At 48.1% G+C, this 17420-nt stretch overlaps 5 protein-coding genes across 5 annotated transcripts; 2 read left to right on the top strand and 3 right to left on the bottom strand.

Annotated features, from left to right (window-relative positions):
• Positions 1-856: 856 nt before the first annotated feature.
• F4817DRAFT_319087 (uncharacterized protein) lies at positions 857-1715 on the bottom strand (the record flags this gene model as incomplete). The annotated part of the gene is made up of 2 exons (XM_049301009.1): positions 857-1434; positions 1496-1715. The coding sequence occupies 2 exons, from the start codon at positions 1713-1715 to the stop codon at positions 857-859; spliced, it is 798 nt and encodes a 265-aa protein (XP_049155935.1).
• Positions 1716-3156: 1441 nt separating this feature from the next.
• On the top strand, positions 3157-4600 carry F4817DRAFT_347563 (riboflavin kinase). Its single transcript, XM_049304564.1, has one exon. It carries the CDS (start codon positions 3471-3473, stop codon positions 4254-4256), a length of 786 nt encoding a protein of 261 aa, XP_049155934.1. The 5' UTR covers positions 3157-3470; the 3' UTR covers positions 4257-4600.
• Positions 4559-7556, bottom strand: F4817DRAFT_226852 (uncharacterized protein). The gene is made up of 3 exons (XM_049298876.1): positions 6914-7556; positions 4964-6759; positions 4559-4905 (listed from the first exon to the last, which is right to left on the bottom strand). Exons 1-3 carry the CDS (start codon positions 7170-7172, stop codon positions 4861-4863), a joined length of 2100 nt encoding a protein of 699 aa, XP_049155933.1. The 5' UTR covers positions 7173-7556; the 3' UTR covers positions 4559-4860.
• F4817DRAFT_360982 (uncharacterized protein) lies at positions 7494-8027 on the top strand (the record flags this gene model as incomplete). Its single annotated transcript, XM_049306346.1, has 3 exons — positions 7494-7536; positions 7606-7787; positions 7833-8027. 3 exons carry the CDS (start codon positions 7494-7496, stop codon positions 8025-8027), a joined length of 420 nt encoding a protein of 139 aa, XP_049155932.1.
• A 6156-nt stretch (positions 8028-14183) lies between these two features.
• Positions 14184-17342, bottom strand: F4817DRAFT_347547 (glycoside hydrolase family 5 protein). Its single transcript, XM_049304563.1, has 3 exons — positions 16411-17342; positions 14493-16361; positions 14184-14443 (listed from the first exon to the last, which is right to left on the bottom strand). The coding sequence occupies exons 1-2, from the start codon at positions 17105-17107 to the stop codon at positions 14788-14790; spliced, it is 2271 nt and encodes a 756-aa protein (XP_049155931.1). The 5' UTR covers positions 17108-17342; the 3' UTR covers positions 14184-14443; positions 14493-14787.
• Positions 17343-17420: the final 78 nt, after the last annotated feature.

Genomic DNA, 17420 nt, shown 5'->3' with positions numbered 1-17420 from the left:
CATATTCGAATACGCATTCGCCGGCAATTTATGCCGAATACGGGGAAACCTGCCTTCAGGACAAAACCCGTAAAATATTCTCAAATCCAACAAGGTTCATTCCTCAAAATTGGCATTGACATATCCAAGCGCCCTAATATTGCCTTTTCGCGTATCTTATTTCCTCCTCATCGTAAGTATTTCCAACGCCGAGTTATGTCGTGGATATAGTTGTGGTGTCCGTGTTGGTGTTCCTGCTAGGTTCCAGTGGGTATTAGATCTCGGTCAAGATCCTCTTCGTACTAAGATTTTAAATCCCGCGGATACGAGCGGTTGTGGTTGGTTGGTTGGTTGGTTGGTTGGTTGGTTGTGTGGCACAGCGGTCTCTAGTATCGCATTCCGAGGCCCCGAAGCTGTAAAGCCAGTGCGTGCTAGTAGTCGAGCACGTGCCATGTTACGGACAGAGACAGGATAGTGGAAACGGGAGTCCAGTCCGAGCTACCCAGCTTGGCGGTGCGTAGGTAGTAGCGTAGTAATCCGTAGTTAAATTAGAGTTTATGTTCCTCTCGTGCCCTCGGGATGCCATGCTGATGCTGGGATATTGTTGGGGTATAAGTGGATTTGGGTTCGATTCTCATCAGCGCTATTTGGTGAGTTTAGTATGGCGGTTCTGGTGGCGAAACCAGTTCAAAGTTGACATGTTTCGTGTCCCCTTCAGTGTCGTGACTTATTCTCCTAGGAAATGTCGATTCGTCGAAGTTGTGGGTATAATTTTCTCGTGTCTGGTCGGACACGCGGGAAGCTGTCTAATATTGGTGGGATTTAGCTAAAAAAGATATGATGAGGGTAGCAGGTGCCTAAGGTACCCTTTTCTCTTTCAGTACGCCCGCAGAGACGGGGGGTTGCCCGCAATGACGCTCCACAGTGGCGCTCCGTGAGTTGATTTGGAAATAGCTTTTGAAGCTACGTCCGATATCCGGGTTGAGTTAATCGGGAATGGTGTGGATGGTATTGAAACTCCCGGCTTAGAATTTCTCGAGAGGTTGTTCGGTATAGATTGAAGGATTTTAATAACCTTAGGATTAGTCCAGCGGTATTGGAAGTTGCTGGCCTCCCTGAAATGGCCAAGGAGGTCTTTAAGACTCTTTTGAGTCATTCGCGGTATTCCCTGGAACTTGTCGAACTTGATAAGTATCGACGATGGAACCACAAATGCACTGCGAGTATAGACCCATGATGTTTTCGGCTTTGGTAGAAAGTATCCTCCCTCAAGTTGAAGGAAGTCGCGTCGATAATCGGGCGTTGCTGAGCCCTTAAATGCACGGAAGTCATAGCGGTCTTTGTCGCGGTGTTGTGGCTGTCTCCATGGCGGGAGGTAGTCATTTTCGGGTCCAGAGCCGTATGCCGAGATAGTGGTAACCAGGTAGTACTTTGAATCTTCGGAGTGTTCCAAGACTAGAAAAATTAGTACTAGGATTTGGATCAACGAGTTTAGAGGATTAGGGGGGGTACTTACTTATTACCGGGTGGTTTGTCGCCCTTCGAGGTAAGTAATTGGTGTTGATTAAGGCGTTATATACTGCCTTAGGATACTCGGAATATGGCCTAAGGAACGCAATATCGCCGGCTTGCCAGTGGTCGCTATGTTGTTGATTGGGTGTAGTTTTGTTACGTGATCGACGGGCATTCGATACTGGAATGAACCCGTCTGGATCACATATACTTGTCGTAGACATAGTCGTTATAGTATATATAGGGTTATTTTGAAACGAAAGGGCTTGTTTAAAGGACTAGGGAAGAATTCGATGATGATCAATAATGCTTTGTCGAAGGATATTGGAGCAAATATTGAAGCTTTTGCAGCCAAGGGGTAGAGGCCAGAGATGTACAAAAGCTATGTAGGGTGATGTGGAAAGGAGATGAAAGTAGAAGTGTCTGATCCAAGAGAGCGTTCGTTTTATAGATGTCTTTTAGAATACGACAACGGCTGGTTGGGGTAAGCAAAAGTTAGAAACGAAATTCGAATCTTTTTTCCTATTCTTGGGGACGTTATACATTAGGTTAAAGTCTTGATAGTTTGTAGGGTAGATTCTGATGGTGGTGCTATGTCTATGTGTCATAATCTAACATATGCTTTTGACACTGCGCCAGTTCATAGCAGGAGTAGTTAGTATAGCTATAGTAATAGTATCTGAGTTTAGTAAATGAGCGAGCCAGTTACAACCTCGTATAATGCTTTACATCGTATTCAAACTTCAAGTAGTTAATTTGAGGCAACCTATACCTATGTAAGTACCGGTCAAGCTTTTTCATTCTTTTTTTCATGGGGTGAAGTAGGGTTTGATGTACGCCAAAACGTCTACGAAGCGCTGTGGCATTTCTATATAACTATACATTTTGACTTGTTATTTTTATATAGATACCTACCTACCTAATGTTACAATGTTCATAAATGTTGCCGTTGTGTATGGTTGCAACATTAAATCTGTCGAGTAACAATTCTTTGTGATATAGGTACCTCTTATCTAAGTAATTATTCATACTGAATTCTGTCCATGCTCAGTAAAAAACCTTTCTTTATATATTTGCGTTAACTACCTCACCTACCCATTGCAATAAAGAATATTGTAAAGATTACCCTCGGATGTGCGAGCAGGTCTCCAAATGGTTGAGATATATACTTCCAATATGAAACCAAATAAACTGCCATGGCGATTAATGGAGTTCCTCTTGCCAAAATATTTTCAGCAAGTTATAGGTAGCAATTATACCCCGACTAAACATTTATAATATCCAAGTCTTAAAATAGGTCTTTAAGATTATGTCAATGCTAGTTATACTTCATGGTGACTATGTTGAGCGTGCTAGAATATACCCAAGGTTAACAATAACCTAACGAGTACTTCGTACCTGTCAAGCCACAAAAGTTCCCATCCAACATACATATAACAAGCCGAACACGTAAAGTAATTTTATACTTTTCTAATACTAGATTGAATTTTATAGCCGACCAATCAATATCAAGCCTCTTATTCAAAGAGGTAATATATCTAAAACTACAAGTTCCCGTTATTGTAGCGGGAAATATAGTTATCGATAATGCAAGGCTTATGTAATCTGGGATTATACATGGTCAATCCCCCACTACATAATGCGTCCAATTCTATCAACATCCATGAGGAGTCATCACATATTAATATATAGATCCGAGTTATAATTGTCAACTAGAATATAAGCGCAACGCTCCTATACGGTAGATACGGAAACATCGGGTTTTCTTAATATACAAAGACAAAGAAATAGACTACAATTCGTTTAACTACCTAACCTACCTAGGTACCCAAAGACAAACCCCGCCGTTAATCTTAAATATCCTCATCCCGCATCCAAGACAACTGCTTCCCGCAAACGCCAGTCAGCGCCACACATGCACCATCCAATCATTCATAATACCACCGAGATCCTTTAAACCTACCTGAGAGACCGACGCCATGATAGCCGAAGATCGCCCGCGGATTCTGTACGCAGATTCGGGTCCGGAGCCTCCGTACCCGCTGCGCATGGAAGGCACCGTCATATCCGGCTTCGGCCGCGGGTCCAAAGAACTCGGGATCCCAACAGCCAACCTCCCCGTCGACTCAGTCGCTACGCCCTGGATTGCCAGCGCAAAGTCAGGAGTGTACTTCGGCTACGCCGCGCTCGCTCTACCATCGTCTCATCCCGACCGACAAGACCCCAGCGACGCTCCAAACCAAACCAACGAACCCCGCCATCGCTCTAACCCCCGCGCCGCCGCCAACGCGCCTCCCGCCTCTCACCCACCCCCTCCCACGACGATAACACCCGTCAGCACATCTTCCGAGACCTTCCCCTCAGTCTCACTCTCACCCTCCACCACCAAAGAGGCGCCCAATTCCACCATCGCAACCACTACCTCCTCTTCCGCACCGACATCGCAAAAGCGCTGGCAGATCTACCCCATGGTAATGTCCATCGGCTACAACCCCTTCTACAAGAACTCCGTGCGCTCCGCCGAAGTGCACGTACTGCACAAATTCGGCGCCGACTTCTACGACGCGCCGATGCGCCTGCTGATCCTCGGCTTCGTGCGCGAGGAGCGCGACTACGCCTCCCTCGAGGCGCTTATCACCGACATCAACATAGACTGCGAAGTAGCGCGCCAGAGCCTCGCGCGCCCCGCCTGGACCCCGCGCGAAGGCACCGCGGATGGCGTCACGGGCGAGCTTGACGGCTCTTGGCTCGTTAGGGAGTCGTAGGGATAGACTATGTACCTACTGTGTTGTTGGGATACTTATGTATCAACCTACCTAACGTATATATGATATATCCTATTTTCTTACTTACCTACATAGGCAATATATCATAAGCATGCGACATGGGTAATGCGATCAGGAGGGGCAAAGGGGGGGGTAAGGGGGGTAAGGGGACGGATTGCCCGAATTGTCCCGTCCCGAGGCATTCCCGTTGGAAATTCCCGGAGATTCTTGGGTGCACGTGAGACGTGTTAGATGCGGTTCTACTATACAAGACCAGGTATTGGTCGGGTGGCTTATTGGGTGGGCGTCCAGTGCATAGAACAAGACGTGCTGAATTGTTGGTATCTTAGAATAAGTCAAATGAAATTCATGGTGGCTCGGTCGTAAAACCGATTTTGAAACCCATGCTCTATGCCGTGTCTACCCTATGGTGAGCCCTGAGATAACATGCATTATGACCAGCTCCCTTCAAAGGGAGAAGAGCTCCTAAATACGAGCTCCATCCAAAACGCCACCCATGCTATATATAGTAGTTCTGTGAACTAGAAGTGAATAAATCAAGAAACATGCATGCCTCTATACGTGTGCTCTAACTGGCCTATCCCTATACAGCCAATTGATCCTGATTGCGGTAGTAACACGGTAAGAACTACAATGGAGTTAGCAAGTCTATCAATCCGAGTGGACACAACAATGAGTCAACTTACATTCATGACAATCAGCATTGGTATATCAAAAACATCGCGCTTGATGGTCCAACAGAACGTGCAGTCGATCTTACCATCCTTTTCGAGTTTCGAGATCCCGTGTTCTCCGTCGATCCGTGTGACCCTGTTGCTCAGAATGCTACTGTTGCGCCGGTCCTTGTGAGGGGATTCGTCACTGCTTAAAGGCTCGCTCATTTCCTTAGTTCGGTATTTGAGAAGTCGGCATTTTCTCGTGACATGACCGCGACTATCGCCGAAGGCCAACTGGGCGAAATCTTCGTAGAATTGAACCACACTATCGTCGTCCATGAACTCTGCAATGAAGGCCGGTTGTATCTTGCCTTCCGAGGCCTTGCCCAAGTCTGGTTGGGCTGTTCTTAGCCGCGGCGTAGTGTACTCGGACTTGCCTGTGCTACCGAGGCTACTCAACTCAGATCCCGACCGACCATTATTGACATTCATGTTAGGTTCTTTTCCTAGCAGTACGTTTTTGGTCCATCCGGTCAGAGCAATGAATTCTTTGTTTACAGCCGCCACTTCTCCGGTTCTTCGGCAGACAATAGTTGGCGCAGAGCAATGACCCATGAAGTCTTCGTATTCGAATAAAGTCCGCTGTAGACATTTTTCCATGAAAATAAGATCTTGCCGGTTCAGATTCCTTGTGCATGCAATAAACGAAGGCCGGATACTAGCAAGAGACTTGGCGATACGTAGAGTCTTGTTAGCGGAAAACCTTCGCTGGACAAATGCGATCAAGTTATGAAACCCAGTAAGATATGGATAGGGCTCGGTGACAGTATCGTAGATCGCAGATGGATCGCGTTGTCGTTTGCCTAAAATAGACTGAGGCCCAAACCGGCCCGTGGAACTAGAGGATTTTGGTTTTGGTCGTGTAGGTTGAGCGATTGGTTGAGCGATTGGTTGAGAGCTGGCAGGTGTATAGGTGCTCGCAGTTGGCGATTTGTCGAATCCATAGCCTGTGGGTTGCGGGCTTGATGTATTGTCTGTGCTTGGACTCGCTAGACTATTTGGCGTTGGTCCAGCAGCCGCCACGGCGTATGCATGAGGCAGGCCATGCTGCAGATTACCCGGATATGTGCCGCCGTTGCTTGGATCAACGCTCATGAAGCCGTCATTCATGCCATTCTCATACATATGATTATGATTATATTGACTGACTCCATTTCGATATACCGGCGTAGATCCGTAGTTAACATCCGTCCCGGGAGGATGAGCTATAGCGTCTCTAGGAGGAGTCTCCGCGGCTCCAGAAGACATATGGCCAAGCATCCCAAACTCCAGCGCACCGTAATGGTTCCCAAAATTCAGGCCTTCGAGGTCGAAATTGAATATTGCAGGATTGCTGGGATCAAACAAGGCAGTTGAGAAATTATGGCCCATCTCGCTAGATACTTGAGGAACTTGCATAGAACCTATCTGTGCTGCTCTCGATGTGTTCGGCGGCTGAAACCCAGGCGTCACCGGCGAATGCTGGCTAGCGAAAGACATATTGTCAGGAAGTGATGATAGCTGGCCCTGAGTATTGCCATTAAATATAGAGTAGGTAGACGAATTGGAAGCTTCCGAATAATACGGCGACGTTTCGGAATTTCCGTTAGACAGATGTCTTCCATTTGTTGGCTTCGTATGGACCGCTGGGTTGTAAGTTGGTCCTAGAACCGGTCTTAAAGCCTCTGGAGGAGCATCGTGAAGATATTTGGCTTTCTTCCGGACTCCGTCTTGGCATGCGTCCGCAAGACCGCGTTTTATGCACCTTTGGCATGGACGCTCATCTCCTACTGAAGTGTTAGTAAATCTACTCAGTCTAGCCTCATGGTGTCTCGACTCGATTCACGCTGAGACACATTGGCTGTAGCTCAATTGTGGGGTCATTGAGACAGTTGGACTGCGATGCAGGCCTGGGCACATAGGCGTAGGGCTGAGACTTACCGCATGTGAGATGGGCTCTCTGGCAAGCATAACACGCACGTCTCGCCTTCTTTCTCCTTGGGCGGTGGGGGTCTTTAGGATCGTACTTCTTCTTGACCTCCCCTGAATGGTCGGCGCTGCCAGGCTCGGGCGACGTGTTTTGGTCAGTCATCTTAGCATCTTCGTCCTTGATAGGTTGTTCCATGTCGTCGTACTCGTTCTCATTATCGGACAAGGCATCTGAGACCTCTGTCCCATTTGCCTCAACGTCTTCCGGCATCCTGTCTTAGTTATATAGAATAGCTCCTTTTCAGCTTTCCACGCCGGATGAAAGGTATGGCAATGCAAGTCCCAGGATAAGTCTGGCACAACCACACTGATCCAGAACAACAAATAGCTGAATTTTGCGAATCCCCGCAGGAGTATCACAGTCAGAGCCAGGGGGGCTTCCTCAGAATTTCAATATTCCCTATTTCAAGCACTAGTACAATCTTCCCACCGCCTCTTAGCTTCAACTTCAGCACAGACCCTCGGCTTGGATCGTGGTCCAGTAGCAATCGACTTCGGTGGCGTATGCAAGCCAATGAAGTCGCCCGAGAAGATGTTTATCGAAGCTGGAGGTAATGACGAGCTAAAGATACTGCGTGAGACGCTAGCTTAGGTATTATGGCGCTGTACGCTGCCGCGGTGCGACAGCCGTGTCTAGGGGCCAGTACCCCCTCCAAGAAGGCTTGCACAAGCACGGCGCAACGACAGGCCGCTCGTATTCAGCGTAGTCAAGCAAGGCGGACGCCAATGGGCTAGTTCCCCGTTCCCCGTTACAAAGAGGCGTTCCTTGTGCAACGGGGACAAGGCTTGCTGGGGGCCCCGTCGAGCGGGTCTATCCGCTCTGTTCGTACAGATCGCGGGGGGGATGTTATTTCGTTTGAACAAGAATTAGGACGGGCCGGGCTGCGCGGGGGGACAGGTCTTTGCTCATGGAGTCACGCGGCGACGGATAAGGCACTGGGGCGTCTGGCTGGGGTGGTATGCGGGATGGTCGACGGTGATGCAGCTAGCCGCAACTTCTGAGCTTGTTCGCATTTGGTACTGGGGCGCACAGAGTTTTGTTTTGTCGTCGGCGATTCGGATATGAATAGAACACCTGAAGGGGGGGGAGGAGAGGAGAGCGGGAGATATGAAGAGGTAGCTTGAAGCAGGTATGTACGTATGTATATATGTATGTATATGTGTGTATATGCGTAAGATATGTGTGGTATATATGCGTATGTATATGGATGTATGTATTTACTTTGGATCGGCGACCTATGTAACTAATGTACCATACGCAGGTAAGAAGATAGGTAGGCTATTGCGTATGCGTTATTGCTGCGCGGCTTTGCGAGGATGGTCGAGTATGGCGAGAGCTGCACAGGAGATTTGGTACGGATGCATCCAGCAACTCGACGATCGACGACGAACTGGGTGAACTGGGTGAACAGAACGGAGAGCTCTACCTAAGCGACCAGATCAAGCGAAAGCAGAGCGAGAATTAAAAAAGCCGAAACGTAATATCGTAATGATACAATATTGACGAAGAGGTGTCAGTAGTCGGAAATTTTCATATTCAAAAAGTTGTAGCGCCAATCAATTGGTATCAAACGGCGGTGGCGCAAAAGTTAAAGAAGATGGAAGAGTGAGGTTAGTAAGAAGTCGATGTCGACACCAATGACCCAATGACACGGGCCTTGAAGCTTGGTGAGCCAGCAGACCTGAAAAAAAAAAAATAGAAATAATAAAAAGAATTGACGATATCGGTCGGTAGAGTGGTAAGCCGAGAAAGAGGAAAGAGGGGCACCTCATTGGCTACTGCTTTTCCGCATTCTCAAATTGTAAGTCCCTCTGGTCCTTCAACCGAATTGCGGGGTTCATAAAATCATCTGAACTTTAATTCATTTCCATTTTGTCGATTTTGTTATTGAATTAATTTCTTCCCCTCTTCGGGCACACTCTTTTTAATTCTTTGTTTTTCTCTTTAGCGCATGTAGGCCGAGTTAATTGTAGATGGAGAAAAAGCCGGTCTGCCGGTATGGCAAGTGGATTTTCCCATAAGAGTCCCATAAGAGAACAAGAAGAGCATTTATCAAAAAGGAACAAAAAAGCGAAAAGCCAAGCAACGCTAGACCTAAAACTGCATGTCCTAATGCAGTAGACAGCTCCACAAGGCCTAATGGACCAGTCAGGCACGGACCAACCAACGCCAAGAATTCTGCCAAGGATACGATTCGAACCACGCTACAAACTTGGATTACTAACTATAAAAAACGTGAGAACCTTGCACGACATCATTTTTAGGTGTCCTCTCACCCACCCCAAGCCCTGACGAGTCCCGACAGGGCTCTTTACCGTTGATGCAGCGCTTCCCCAGACAAGCCAAAGAGTTATCTTGGCATATCGTGGTATCCTAAGCTCTATCTAAGCATACCACCTTACTTATTTACATGTTCCTATGTAATAAGCGAAGTATGAATAAATTGTTATCGCACCTTATACATGCACGTAGCATATTTGATGCATCTAAGATTGGACACCTAGAGGGATAAGGGGCACTTAGGGAGATACATACCTCATATGGATGTGGTATAGATGTACACCGTATGTGTTGCTGTAACAGGTATCATCGCTTTGTTCTTTCCTTACCGTAGGTAAGTTATGTTCCAATGTACAAGGTAGGTAGCTATTGCCTCTTAAACAGGTAGACAGTGTTAGATATTCAATTGTACCTCGTACTTGCCTGTATACCTGTCTAACTCAGGGGCACGTTAGGTACCTACATGTACGAATTACATATATCAATTTAATGTCAGTAAGCAGGAAGAGACTTCATATTACTTCATTCTACATTCTCCATTCTCCATTCTCTATTTTCCAGCACAAGTTGCGAGTCATCCAACCCCTCTACCCCTTTCTCCATCCCGCTATTTCATCACGGACGATGCTCCCGTGCGCTCATTTCTTCCAGTTCTAGCAGGTGAGCACGCCGGCGTCTGTCTTCTATTTCTTCGTACAGACACGTATAAGACACGTATACTATCTCTGATATAAATCTACACGGGGTCACTATGGATGGACCATCGGTACGTACGTATATCCAATAACAACGATAACAGCTCCAAATTGGCCCCCCTTTCGTTAGAAAGAATGGCGCTCTATACATGCATAGCGGTGGCTGAATATAACCAACGCAAGCGAGCGAGCTTTTGTCGAATCATGGCCTACCTCTCCGTTGTGCCGAGCCTGACTGGGAAGGAAGACGCAGAATGCAATGCCGAGTAATTGTCCCAGCCATGTTTATCATGGGTCAATCCATATGCACATGCAGTCAAATTTTGATAGGGACCAATCAGATTCCAACGGGACCAGTCGAAGCTTTCTCTTGGACGCGTCACTTGGGACGTGGAATCGATGGATGAATTGTTACATACAGAGATTCCTTCATTGTTTGCAGATGCTCCAATGTTGTTACTACGCCCGCTGCCCGCTAAATCGCAGTAAAATAGGAAGGTCGCCATGCTGATCTAGACGTTCTGTCGCCTGCTGGGTCGTCCTTATCCTATCGCCAACCTTCCCGAATTCTCCGGGGTACCTGAAGATCTTCACTGCAAGAGACCTTCATCTTTCGTTATACCGCCACCCAAAGGGCAATATGTAGTGATCACCATCAGTGTGACCAAGGAAAGTCCGCATCCGACTTCTAGATCATCCTTTCGCGACTATTTCAACAAGCGGTTGCATGCAATATGTATTAATATTGCTTTACCTGTCATTATCACGATACAATAGCGTTCCACATAGCCAAGATAGGTCGCCCACATATACGGAAACCCTATACAGCTTTACAGCTTCGATATAGTCTTGTCCATCTCAGATCGCTTACCCAACTCTACGTAGTCTACGGCGCCAACCGTCCGCTGCTGCAATGTCGTGCATTGCATGAATAGCGCGCTGTTGTTATTGCGGGATGCAACCTCATTGAAGGCTTGTTATTCCCCTTATACCCGTCGTGGATAGTAGATGCGGTCCTTCCACTAGTATAGTCGCATCTTTTTTTAACGCCGGCACTGCTTCCATCGTAGGATATCATAGGGCATATCAGCCCTGCTCTTGGCTAGATGGACTGGGGCGACACAGCATGTCAATCATTTGGAGGATCATGCAATAGCACCGATCAGTTATAATTGAACTCCAAAAGCACGGCATTTGAGTAGCCCAAGAGCTGTGTTTACAGGCCGACCAGTTTATGATTAAAGTCACGTGTTTCACCTGCATACGACCTTCGCGCGTTGCAATATAATCTAGGCTACACCACCTAGGGAAGACAGGAAGCCATGGAAGAGGTAATGTAGGGACAGATTACTACCTAAGTGGCTAGTGTGCCTCTCAAAAAAAAAATTGTGGCAAGTGGCTAGAAAGCTCATCAAGAATAACAATTCCCTAGGAAAGCAGCTGAACGGCTACAAGCTTCGTGTAACTTGGGAAGCGCTCTTCCAAATGCAGCCCGGCTCGAGACAGTATCAACGGTCCTAGACATGAACAACTCATGAAGACGTGGGAGTTCATTGCGTCTTGATATTGCAGTCACTCGTCGTGGTATCACACATGATGTCACGGTTCGAAGCATGCTGCACATGAGAATTGCGTTACCTATAATGAGGTGTTCTATAGTTCATCCCAACAAGTCACACAGAACTTTAACTTGGAAAAGTTGCTTCGGACATGCAAGATCACGATGGTCCGCAGGAATCTGACAAAGCGATTACAAAAATATTCGAGGGAGACTTTCGACTACGTACCCTGTCTTTGTGTCACGGCAGTATCATCTAAGTTTCCATCACGGACTCGCACTAGTAGTCTTCAACACCATGAGTTACGTTAGGCTTCAAGGCTTAGGCCCTACATATTCTTGGCAGTCTATAGACAGTGTCAATAACTAGTCTCTAGGTCAAACATAACCGCACAATTGTTTGTTATGAGCAACGGTGCTGGATAACGTTCCATCATAACGGACGAGGGTCCCCCAAAAGAGGAAACCCTCTAGCCTAGTCATGGTAGAAGGCATTCGGACTTCCGGACAGACGATGCTAGGTCACCTCCAAACGATTCCAAGTTGGTCTATTCGATGTGCCTATGCAAATTCATTCTCATTAACTCTGCGACTGTAGTTATTGATACAGATCAGATACCCAACATCCCCAAGGCCTAGCCAGGTAATACTAAGGGGCTAAGTTAGGAGATAGGCGTTATATTTTCCACCTGCAGCTATGAGAGCGGCTAAAAGCAGGCAACCCGTCAATTTGGTAAGGTGTCATATCTTGCGTGGAAGACACGCTCATTAGCTCTCCTCGTACGTCGGTTGTGGGCATATATTGAAAACTTGATACGAGGTTACAAGGCCGCCGCTAAGGCCTCTGACAGTTAACCAATACATCTATCGCCAAGTGGTCGAAACAACAAGCACGTCTACAAAGCCACCAATAAGCTCACGCGTAGTTGGGCCCGACGGACTGGGAAGAATAGATGAGGAGAAGTATGTCCTACAGCTCGTACGCTCGGGTCAAAGCATCATAATGTGGCGCTGCACATCGCAGACGAGAGGAGCCAATGACCTACCTTGCAAGAATTTTTGACATCATTCGATATGAAGTGGCGCTCGATAGCATCTCAGTCTAGAGCAACAAGAGATAAGAAGAATGTTGAATCGCCACGAGGAGTTGGGGGAATTGGCGTATTCGGAAGGCTAGGTGCTACTTCCGACCGCGACGGCCATGAAATGATGCATTTGCAGTATCAATCGACGTGTCTCTCGGCACTCGTACTAGGATCCAGCTGTGGAATCATCTTTACGGCCGCAGGTGCAGGAGGCACTAGTGCAGGTCCTGCTTTTGCATCCCAGCTACACATGCCGTCTTCTCTCAACTACCGACTCGTAATTATCATTCCTATAGATCAAGCTTAAAAATAACCGCCAGAGCAGGTCGTATTTACACATCAAAAGTGACACCCTAACGCGGTTAGAAGTACGAACTTAGGTTTCGAATGGCGCGATTTCTGGTTCCTCCCGAGATCTAGCTATGTCTGCTCCCCCTTCGCTACATACCTACCTACGTTCCTGGACTTCACAATAAGCTTGTCTAAGTATGGAAGTAACTTGCGAACCGCAACTAGCCGTGGACTTGGCACATATTCAAACGGCTATAGGACGGCAGGAATCCTTTGGTCTTGTGAGACAGTCTGCTAACCAGGCTATTGATATTTCCTCTTGCTATCTTTTCGATATCACGAGGCTATCACAGTCAGATTTAGATCTTAGGTTAAGTCTAGAACGTCATAACGCACGGGTCGGCCCTTTCTCGGATTCAGCTGAGGTATCTATTCTAGGCAGCTAGATGAAGCTGTGATAAATATGACGATGAGTGGTCGTTTGCAAGACCTTCAGCATTCAGCTAGCCGGCTATCCTGCGTAATCACGCTTATTTCGCACTTTATTTCCACCTCTAGAGTATCGTACGAGTCGCTTATTCAGTCTACGCGGCAATAGAATCCAATCCCCGGCTTCCAGCCTCATAATACCGTATTCGGACTCGTCCGTGACCAATTGGTACAATTCAAACACCGACATCAGACGCGGGCATATCAAGCCACTTCTCGGTTCTCTCCTGATATGCTACGCTTGCTTTGATCGATCTAGATTTCCTGTCAACCGGCGAACCTGTCGGCAAAAGTACAATCAATGTAGGATCAGCCGCAATGAAACTCTGTGGTTGGGGGGGGCGAGAGGGAACGCAAAACGCGGCAAGCAAAGACAAAGCTTTAACGTGCGTTCCATCAGCCTCCTTTTCGGCGGCCCCCACCCTACATCATCGGTCTCGGTGTATAACGGTTTACCTTCCTAGAGGCTGGGTCCAAACGCTCCCGGTAAGCCACACCGAGATCATCTCCATGCATGCTACGTTATTTTTTGTTTGACACTTACTTTTCTACCGCAGAGCCTCATAATCCTACCCTTCTGACACACACACCTCCCATGCCATGCAAAGAAGATCCCGCAGATGGCGCCTGATACAATAATTCGGAAAGGAGAGCCGCACCGTATGCTGGGTGCCAATACATATCGGCCGAAAACAGTGCGCGTACTAATCTGTCATTATTACCTCTTGCAATCATCAAATTTCTCCGTAGAGAATATACACAGCTCATCTCATAAACCTAAACCACATTTCGCCCGTCTCATAACCCCCCCATCCCCCCCTTTCCTCTTCCCTACTTCATGTACCATATCCAATATATATATCAATAAAATCAGCCCGCCTGCCAATGCGTATATGCAAAACGCTCATAGTTACAACTAATCTTATGCGCACGAGATAATGTTTGCGCTCCGGCTTCTCTAGGAGCCGAAAGAAACGCCACCGGATGCGGGATACCCGCGGCTAATCCTTCCTTCTCGGCTTCTGTACGCCATTCTCTCCCCCCCCTTTTAACCCGTTTGTGAAACCCGGCCTGACAGCATAACTAGCTGAATTTAGCTGCTTACTTTCTTGCTTTTGATCATATTACGCACCGTGCTCGGATCTCCTTTGCATCGCTAGGAGGCATTGGTAAGCTGTTGTCATTGGTAAGCCGCTTGTCTATTAGATTACTCGACCTTAGCTTAATTTGCCATTCCACAAAAAAATGTGTAGAGATGCATGGAGATTACCTAGGTAGGCAGACGGTTGAGATGCCGAGCCCTAAAACACACCGGTCCAGCCTCCCCAGACGCCAACCCCCACGCAAATCAAACAAACAGTGAAAAAAAAGCAAACCCCGAGCAGAACAAATGATATACCTAACCTAAATTTGACTGCGATCAGCAATCAAAAACTCTCACTTAGATCCGAGAAGTCGGGCACGTCTGCATCGCAGTTGAAGTCCTTATCATACGCCTTGTCGGGCAGGATGCCGGCAGCGAGGCCCTTCTTGTAGCTCCACTGAGGCGCGCTCTCAGTGTCCCAAGTCCAGTACCACCAGCCGTAGCCTTTCTCGAAGCTAGTCATCTGGGCCTCGGCGAACATCTTGAGGAATTTCTTGTACGAAGCCGAGTAGGAACCCGGGTCGGCGTTGGCATCGTCGCACGTGCACGAGGTGTCTTGAGTTGGGCACTTCGGCGTTAGGGCCTCGGTCGACGCGTTGCCCGAGTCGTACGTGCCCGTCCATCGGTTGCCCCAGCCCACGTTGGTCAGGTACTTGGCGCAGTCAGTGTCGGCCTGCGACCACTCGGCGAACATGGTGGGGCCGAAGCCGGTGGATGTGTCCATGCTCTGCTGCGTCTGCTGCGTCCACCCGTCGCAGGCGTACTGCACCTTCTTTTGATGCGTGTAGACGATCTGGTCGTTGTTGAAGATGACATACTGGTGCACGTCAAGCACCAGCCCGTTCATACCCGTTAGCTTGCCCTGCCAGTTGCCTAGTCCCATGAAGCCATCTCCGAACACAACGTTGGCTTGTATGCCGTTCTTGCGTGCGAGGTTGTACGCCTCCGATGTCCAGGAGATAACGGCGTCTGCAGGAAGGGACACCATGCGCGGCTCGTTCGCTAGGCCGTAGAACGTGATGATGTTCTTGTAGCGGTCCTGCGCGAAGAACTTAGTTAGACGATCGTGCACGTCGAGTGATCGCTGTGAATTTAGGTCCCCGTCGGTGCCGTTGAGCCAATTGACTACGCCTTGTCTTCCACTGTGATTCCAGCCATTCTGACTTCCTGGTAAGCCGTGAAGGTCCAAGTTCACTCGTAGCCCGTACTTACGCGCCCACTCGATCGCGCGCAGGAGATAACGCCACGAGGTGCGGAAGACATATGGGTCGTCGTCGTACGTCTGCACGGCCCAGTAGCTGTAGGGGATTCGGACGTGATCTAACCCTGCGGCCTGTATCTCCTGGAAGGTCTGTTCCGTAACAAATGTGGCGTAGTGCTTTTCAAGAGTTGAAGCTGCTGTTTTGGGACCGAGATGCTTGCATAGAGTCCATTCGTCAATGATGCCCAATCTGCTGTCATAGTTGAATAGCGAAGGCGTAATAAAGGGCTCAATCGAGAGCCAGCCACCTAGATTAACACCGCGTGCTGGTGTTTTTGCGTAGTCGCCCCAGGACTTCTCAATAGCGGGGACCTTGTCGTTGGCAGACTTGGAGTCGTCCCAATCCATGAAAAGCCCCATAACCGGCAGGTCACCCACTGTTTCGTTGGTATAGGTTACGTTAAGGTCTGTCGTGTCGTACCATGTAAATGGGTCCAGATAAGTCCCCCGAGCAGCTGGGGGGACGCTATTTTGTGAGATATCGTCGAGACTGGAGTTATGCGAGCCAGAGTCGTTGGCCTGGTTCTTCTTGCTCACGACGACCGCTACCACTATGATGATGATGAGTATCACAAGCGCGACGCCTGCTATGATCCCTATTTGAGATGTTAATAACGTGCCTGGCACTAGGCCTTTTAAACCTACATCGTTTCTTCTTTCTGACGGTTCCTGGTATGTTCCATTGCATGCCCGCTTTCTCCTTTGCGATACTGTCATAGCTATCATAACTACTGTGTTTACTCGCGGCGCCGCCCCTCATTCTTGAGGTCGCCCTCCCCTCCTCTACGATAGCTCCGCTGACTACTCTTCGGTCCTTTTTGTGATGTCTTCGTTCTTTGTCTCTTAGTATAACCTCTTCGTCCCCAGTATCTATGTTGCGATGTCGTCGCCTATGCCGTCGATCCTCTACATCCTGAGATTCGTATCCTCTTTCGCGAACTCTTTCCCCGTCTCGGTATTCTCTTGTCCGCCGTCGTTCCCTTCTAGGTGATTCATACTCTCCTTCGGAATGCGCATGGTCGCCCCTCGAGCGCCGCGCTCTCCTAGGTGACTCGTATTCAACATCAACAGCCTTATACTCTTCTCGTCGGGGTCGGTCTCTTTTCGGTTTACGCTCCCGTTCTTTCGGCGGTTCCTCCGCAGGCTCGAGGGAATTATACTCATTCAATTGAGCAAGCGCGCCCATAGAAAGCCTTCGAGCCGTACCCCGTGATGTCTCCTCCGGACCCGATGTAGGCCTCTTTGAGCCATGCTCTCTGGATCTCCGTTTCTTATGTCGTTTATGATGCGCATCGGAATCCCTACGCCGGTGGCCGTCCGATTCCACCTCGTCATGCGCCATGGGTATAAGGAATGAGAAATTTAAGACTAACTACAATATAGATATGGGATACATTCACAAACACGTAAGGAGTCTTTCAATCTATAAAGTAGATAGATATGCAGGCCCTTTGCGGAAAGTATCTGCAATAATTTATCGATTGCGTCAAGTTCCTTGGAATAAACCGTTTAAGCTTGCGTGGCCAAGAGTTTCGTGCCATCCAATGGTGAATCTGTGGTTGGCCGGGCAACTATCTCTTCCAAGTTATAATCCTTGTAAAAGTTGGAAGATACGAGATGCTGTCTCCAATTGCGGATAGGCCAAGACTTTTCCG

Source organism: Daldinia loculata (genome assembly GCF_022478755.1).
Source record: "Daldinia loculata strain CBS 113971 unplaced genomic scaffold F4817scaffold_54, whole genome shotgun sequence".
NCBI lineage: Eukaryota > Fungi > Ascomycota > Sordariomycetes > Xylariales > Hypoxylaceae > Daldinia > Daldinia loculata.
Note: the sequence above shows the minus strand (reverse complement) of the source record. Positions and strands in the feature narration are given on the sequence as shown.